This window comes from Phalaenopsis equestris, unplaced genomic scaffold (assembly GCF_001263595.1).
Source record: "Phalaenopsis equestris unplaced genomic scaffold, ASM126359v1 Scaffold000016, whole genome shotgun sequence".
Taxonomy (NCBI): Eukaryota; Viridiplantae; Streptophyta; class Magnoliopsida; order Asparagales; family Orchidaceae; genus Phalaenopsis; species Phalaenopsis equestris.
Window position 1 is genome coordinate 491,254 of NW_018164458.1, and position 8,123 is coordinate 499,376.

General features: G+C 28.7%; 2 protein-coding genes across 2 annotated transcripts in view; both read left to right on the forward strand.

Moving 5' to 3' along the window:
- LOC110018356 (protein indeterminate-domain 7-like) overlaps nt 1-3,827 on the forward strand; it is a 20,354-nt gene extending 16,527 nt beyond the window's left edge. Inside the window, exon 3 of the mRNA XM_020715644.1 lies at nt 3,117-3,827. Within this exon, the coding sequence (XP_020571303.1) occupies nt 3,117-3,690 (574 nt within the window). The 3' untranslated portion in view covers nt 3,691-3,827. The remainder of the gene's footprint in view (nt 1-3,116) is intronic.
- The window catches only part of LOC110018355 (protease 2), a 176,673-nt gene that overhangs the window by 13,143 nt on the left and 155,407 nt on the right, over nt 1-8,123 (forward strand). The gene's annotated exons all lie outside the window — the stretch shown is intronic.

An 8,123-nucleotide genomic window follows, 5' to 3' on the forward strand; every position in this document is an offset into this window, starting at 1 on the left:
TCTCTCTGATTTTTAAACTGTATTTCATTTGAAAGTACGTGCATGTATAACTATTTGTTGATTCAATATATGTCTGATCTACAGTTTCATGATTGATTCGTTGATGTAATTCATTAACTCTTTACTGTTTTTTGTTACTAATTTAAAGTTCACTTCTTTATGGATGCATTCCTGTTTTTTTAATCTATAACAATTAAATTAACTATAATTGCTGGTAATTAGTTTAGTTATTAATGCGTGGAAGATTGTTATTGAAAACTTCTAAGGGTTTGATTAACTCAATCAGAGGTTTTGCAGCTTTTACATGAAAGCATATTATTAAGTGTCTGAGATTTAAAATATCTATTTATAGTATAGCATGGCTGATGCATTGAGGCTTCCATTAATGCTTTGGGGTCCATTATAGAGTAAAAATGACGAAGTTATATATAAATTTTTAAATTTTATATAAGAGACTTGATTTGATTGGACTGACATTCGGTCATAGCTACACAATACGGACATTAATGTAAAATAGTTGTGTCAGCCTGCAAATGATTGTGACCAAGAGAACCAAGCAATGATTTTTATATCAGAAGAAGATAGATAAGCCTCTGCTGTGCTCGTTATCTATTGGTACTTACATGTGTGTTTTGAAGCAGTAATTTGAAGGGGAGAAAATATATTAAAACTACTTCTTTTAATTTTTTTTTAACTTTAATTTGATAAAACTAGAATATATTGGACTTCTCTCATTTGAGTATGTAAGTTTTATACTTCAAGTTATGTTTTTTTATGTGAATTAAAATTAAGGGACATTTACATACATATCATCAAATTTTTTTGTGTTCTTACTAATCTAACATCGAAACGGTATATCACATAAAAAATACCACCATTTTAATTTTTAAATAGGGATGTACAACTTTCTCATATAGAGGTTTTTATTTTTTGGTACAATTTATTTTATCCTTTTGCATGCAAAGGCAAAGTGAGATATATGCTTATATATTTTGAAGTTTAGGTGTTAAATACCTATATACATAGGAATTAGGTTGTATATATGTAAAGCCTCCTAAGGAGTGTTTAAGTGCACCTTAGTTTACGTTAAATAGGATTTATCAAATGCATTATGTGACGAAAGAGCTTGATAGCAGGGACAAACACACGTAGGGCTACTCCCCCTTAAATTCAAAATTTTACTTATATGAGAGGGCAATTTATTCTTTACTCCTCAGAAAATATTAGTTTTGTCATTCTTAAAATATTGATTTATCTTTCCTTGCCCAACACCTTTTCATGCTGGGTCTAGGGGAGCAATTGACCTCTATTAAAAAAGAGGCAGGATCCACCCTTGTGAGCAATGACGAAATAAATCTACCTTGCAATCAGATTTATTAAATCCAGATTTACGTTGTAAAAGTGATGGAATGCGGTAAGAAAAACTCAGAATGCAAAAAGGTTTGATTTAATAAAGCTTTGAATTTAATTTTTATTTTTTTGGGAGTTTGGCTGGATTCAAGTTAAATCCAATGTTAAATCCTTCAAATAATATGCTACTAAACACCGCCAATAATGAAATTTATCTCCAATACATCATTACATGGTATATTAGCAACTTTACAGCTGGGAACTATATATTAATATTTCAGATAGAAACTGAAGTTCATTTACCTTTTATCAAGTAGAAGTGAATAAATCAGATATGTCATGAAATAGAATGGTTTCTTATGCAATATATCCATGTCTGAACTATAATGTACAGACTGACATGAAAATACCCAAGCAGCCATCTACCATTGGGCCCTCCCTCCTCTAAAAACTCTATCTACTGTGCATGCCAACTCTTCTTTGCATTTATAGTCTGGACCGTTCTCCATTTATGGTTCCCTTTGGCTAAACCTCTTTTCGCTTTCTTCCACTGCATCACTTCCTTTACATTAATATCATCAATGGAATTCATTTAATATTCTTACCAAACACTTTGTTTTTAGCAACCTTGCTTTCTGAGTTATGCTTTAACAAAATAAATTAGAAAATGTGTTTCAATGTATTATATATTTAATTATGATTATATCTTTCTTGGTGTTTGATTTTATATGTATAAAACAGTTTCATGCTCCGTTTGAACGACTCCTATTTTTTATATTTTAATTAAGATAAGGTTTAATTACTCTATTTTTTATGGATAGGACAATGTGTAATGCCTTGCACTCTCTAAATTAATTACAATTTACCTATAACTTTTTCATTGCGACGTAATCGCATCTAAGAAGAAGAGCATACTAATATATAAAATTTCAAAAGAAAGAAAAAATAAAGATAGATATATGATGAGTTGATACTATATGCTCTTGTTCTTTAAAATTCAAATGAAGAGTATTTAATCTTTTAGAAAAATTTCCTCACACATGCATGCCAAATTTTGTAATCATTTCTCTCTCTCTCTCTCTCTCTCTCTCTCTCTCTCTCTCTCTCTCTCTATATATATATATATATATATATATATGAATCAAAATGCAATAATTCAAGGCACTTTCAAGCTGCCAACATATCTATGCCAGGTGAGAGAAAAGCATTCAGTATTTCAACAAAAATATAAAGAAAATACAATCATAGCAAGTTAAGGAAAAAAAATACAGAAAAATGATAGGAGATTAAATTATTGTCCTTTAGCAAGCCTCATGGAGCCCCAAGATGTTGCAAAACACTAGTTACACATATAGGAAACACACTAAACACAAAATATAAAAAAATATTAATTAGTTAGAAAGGCTCCAAAAGGTTAAAATATATATGTTGAGAGTGTAATGCTTACAACTAAAAAAAACAACACATTCAATAAATTTGCTATCATGCTTTCTATATACACAAATTATCTTTAAATACAACACAGACATAAATCCCAATATTGTAGACGAAGAAAGTCTTGAAAAAAACTCCTGACATGTTTGCCAAATCACTCATAAAAGAAATAAGCAATGCACTGGTAGTGTTAGCATCACAGCTCCATAGATTATGAATTGTTTAATAAAATAGACTTGTATGAATCAAACGAGATTTTTATGAAATGATTAAAAAAAAATGGAAATTTTTACAATAGATATGCCATTAAACAATTCAAGTTTTTCATGCAGGAAGGACAGCTTCATCACACACAGAGCCTTCTGTGATGCCCTCGCAGCAGAAAGTGCGAAGCTTGTTGCAAACTCCAACCCCGCAGCCATTATTAATGCCCCCACCCCTTCTCTCCTCCCCAACCCCCCATTTCCTTCCTTCCCCAACAACTGGAATCCATTTTACAACCCTAACCCTAACATTTTTGCTTTTCTTCCAAACCCTAACCCTAACCCTAACCCTCACCCCACAACCTCCTCCTTTGACCAAAACCCCGGCGACCCATTTCAACCCTTCGTCAACCCTTACCTTTCCGCTCACCACCTTCACCCCTCCTCCGCCGCCACCCCACAGCCGCATATCGATAGTGGCATTGACTTTGCAGCGAGTCAAAATATTGACCGACTGACCCGCGATTTCCTCGGAGTTGACTTCACCTGCGAAGAAGTCGAGGAATTCCAGCCCATGCGCAGCCTCGACATGGATGTGGTCACCCTCGGTAAGTGCGCTGATGATGGCCGGGACGGTGGCCACACCAAGCCCGTCGCCGGGTCAGGGTTTCCGCCGGTCAACCGAGCTTGGGGCGACCGTTGAGGTACTGCCGTACTGGTTTAAAGGTCAATGGGTTTTCGTGGAATTACGATAATGCCACCTACATGTTTGTTTACGCACTGTGTGGTAGCTTATTGCTGTAAACTAAGGGGTCGAACGGTTTTATCTTGAAAACAATTAGAGGGTTTAAAATATAAATAATTAATTAAATTAGATGATTTCAAAGTAATTTAATGATTTAAGATTGATTCTATTTAAATTTAAGTTAGGAGTTCTTTAATAAAATGTGCCCCTTATGTTTAAAAATTATTTAAATTTAACGGCATTTACATACATATCATACAACTCTTATGTATTTATATATCTAACATTAACATTTTTCTTTTTATATTTATAATATCAAAATCAAATAACGTGAAGAATATCACCATGTTAACACATAAAAAGTTAAATACACCTATATAAGTAAAAATGTAAGTTCTTATGTTCAATATCTAAATACATAAGAATTGAGTGGAATGCATGTGAATCTTACATGAATTTATGAGAAATTTATATACTTAGCGCACAATCCTCGTGTTCACATATTTCTCAAACCTAAACTTTCGCATTTGCATGCACAACACTCTGGTGTTTTACGTACATACCAACTACTTCCTTTGTATTTTCCTATCTAACCTTTAAACTTTGCTTTTATTTTATTATTTTTAAATGCTCAAAATTTTCATATAACCTCTAAACTTTGCATGTATGTGAATCTTCTTTAAATTTATTCATTGGTTTTTCTCTAGTCAAATCCAAGTTGAGCTTTAATGCTAATGATTACATTAATTATTGTTACTCATTAACATTAATTCACTAAAAAATATTGTAATGTCTATAGACGACAAAACTTATTTTTTTTATCCATCGATCAAGGTTTTTTTTTAAATATTTTAACAATCTTAATTTAAAACTAAATTTTAATCCATCCATTTATATTTTTGCTTATACTTTTGATAATATTATTAAATTTTAAAATATTTAATATAAAAAAATATTGTAATGAGATTTAAAAACTAATTAACATATAATAAAATAAATATGAAAAGAATATTTTTATGAGATTTTAAGAGATTTTTTTTTTTTTTGCTAAATAACAGATAAATAGCTTAAGATAATTAATAACAAACATGTCAATGCTCAATCTTATTCATATATGCATAAGACTTTAAAAAGTTATGATATTTAATTATCTCACAATAAATGAGTATATCATATATTTATTTCACTTGTTGCACTTAACTATGTACTCATTCAATATTTTAACGCATTATAAGTGTATTTAAACTTTAGGGGATTTGTATCATACCACTAAATTTTATATGTATCTATATATCAAACGCAATATATATATATACACACACACACACACACACAAAAGATGTATTTCAATTTAGATAAGTTGATGTTAATGCTTTTTTTTTTTTCATGCAAGCTAACGATTAGTCTATACAAAGAAATATAAAGAATTGATTGTTAACATGCAAATGTATACAAATTTAATGTAAAGCCCATTACTAATTAACAAATAAATTTTATTATTTAAGAAATTAAATTAAAAAGTTATTTCATGTATTATTGCAACTAATTAGTTATGATTTATAAGTATGAACAAAATAAATGCAATATAAATTACATTTCCTTAGAAAAATATAAGGAATATGCGGGCATCAATTGAGTTGAAAATTTTTATGAATTTGTAGGAGTTATTATTATTATTTTTAACTTTTTAAATAAAAAATAAATGCTAAAAAAAGCAAAATTATGATTTTCATCATATTATATGATTTCTAAATTAACTTCCAAAAATTAAAATTTAAAAATAAAAATAAATCAACTATTCATTTGCTATTAACATCTACTTGTGATTTAAATAGTAAACTCTTTTTTTTTTTGAAGAAACAAATTCAGCGTTTCACATATAAAATTTTAAATTTAGCAATTCAAAATATGAAGTTATTTTTATGAATATATTGTAAATAAATTATGAAAATATAAAATGAATAAATATCTATAATTTTATTAAAATTTAGTCGTAATTTTAAATAGTAGTTTTGAGTAATTATATAATAACCCATCATTTAGAGTCTTAATATAATCTAAAATCTATTTTAATCATATTTAAATATAAAATTTTAAATTTAGCAATTCAAAATATGAACTTATTTTTATGAATATATTGTAAATAAATTATGAATATATAAAATGAATAAATATCTATAATATTATTAAAAATTAATCGTAATTTTAAATAATAGTTTTGAGCAATTATATAATAAGCCATCATTTAGAGTCTTAATATGTTCTAAAATCTATTTTAATCATGTTTATAAACCCATGGATTAGCTTGCACGTTCTTATAGGTTAAAATTAAAAATTCAATTAGTTTTCTCATGCTTTGTAATTTAATGCTTTTTGATTAGTAGTTCATTTTATTTATGTTAAAAAATTTGATTTTACTTCTCATTCAGGTTTCATTTAATACATTTTCTTGCTAAAATTTAATTAGAATAAATTCATATATAAATATATGTTCATATAAACTAATGTGGGAGATGCCCCACATATAATAATTAAATCCATACAATGATATTTAATTTGTATCAAGGATAAATTATATGTAATTTGTAACAAAATTTGCAAAGTTATGAAAATCGAACCTGACGTCCAATTGAAAGAAGTAAATGTTCAAAATTTAGTGGTTCAACCTGTGCTGAACAGGATCATGTAACAAATATTTAAATTATTAGATAAGAGAAAAAAAGACATTAATATAATTTTTTATTGATTCAATAAATAATATTTTAATTTAGTTCAATACTATTAAAAATCTCGAATAACATTCTAAATAAAAATTTGAAGTCATATTATTTTCACTATATTTAATTCAAATATCTTATTTCTGATCATTCGATTAAAATAAAAGAACAAAATTGAATAATATTTGAATATGTCAGTTCATTAAAAACCTAATAGGTTCTCCGGTTCAACCATGATTTTGATCAGTACAATCACAATTCTACATAGAAACACTTTTGAGCTTGAATCAAACCAATTGAATGACCGAACTCGTCAGTCCAATCTGATTTTTAAAACTATGAAAATTATAGAGCTTCATTAGGATAAATGAAGGTTAGAATTTTTTTCGCGAAAATTTAGAAATGCATTACTTGAAAAAAAATGGGCATTTACATAAATACCAAATGATTCCTAGGTAATTACACATCCTAATTTTCATATTTAAATACTTAGCCCCCAAACTCTTAACATCATATAAATATACCATCATCAACTTCTTAAAAGTGAAATACATATTTCTTGCATAAATATATGAAATTATTGGTGCTAAATGTCTAAATGCAAAAATTGTGGTATGTTCATAAAGTTCTAAAAAGATAAAAAGGTTATTATAATAAATTTAAGACTAAAATGTTTGATTCAAATTTAATTAAAAGAATTTTGTAATTATAAAATTTACATTTTGAGAAAAATAAAGTAGCTTTTATTGCTGGATTATACAACATATTGCTTAAAATATAAATTAAAAAAAAAAATTGCAAAATTCATATAGTACAATTTAGCATAAATTTTTCTTCATCAGTTGAAAACAATATTAAAAAAGTTCATGTGACAATCACTACAGATTGATGAAGGCCACTAAAAGAATATATGCCTGCCCAATGTCACCACAGGTATGAAAAGATAAGGAGCATATACATACAGACCACTTTATTCTTAGGTATTTACATTTCTAACACCTAAATTTTTATATTTATGTTTCTAACACCTAAAGTTTAGCATCGCAGCAAAAATACCATTATTGTTGATTTTTTAAAAGCGAAATACATATTTTCATGCACAGCACGGGTTTATGACACCCAAATGTTACTAGTGTATATAACAACCTTCAGGTGTTAAATATGTAAATACATAAGAATTGTGTATACGTGTAAATTTTGAAAAATTATTGCATGCGGAGAGAGCACGCAAAGCTGCTTGCGCTCTCCAATCACAGTCGCACATCTGTCATACAGCCTTTGCATGATGTGCGGCTGTGATCGGAGAGCGCACGCAGCTCTCCGTACGCAATAAACACTCGTAAATTTCTCAATAGATAAATGTAAAATAGAAAATTAAGAAGAAATTCACTCATTTTTTTCTCTCTATCACTCTTATTATTGATTGGGTAAAATTTACCAGCTATATTATGAGAATAAAATATCATCGCAACCATCTCGTCACAGAATGGTCAGAGGCTATCATACGAGCCCCCGGCCAACCTCATTTGCCAAACTATTCGGGGAACTTGCTTCTAGACCAACCCATAAGATAACTGCTACAATCCCCGAGGGGGATCGAACCCGGGTTGTAGGGGACTTACAACTGCAGCTGCCAACTAACTTGCCACCTAAGGCTCACACTATATATATATA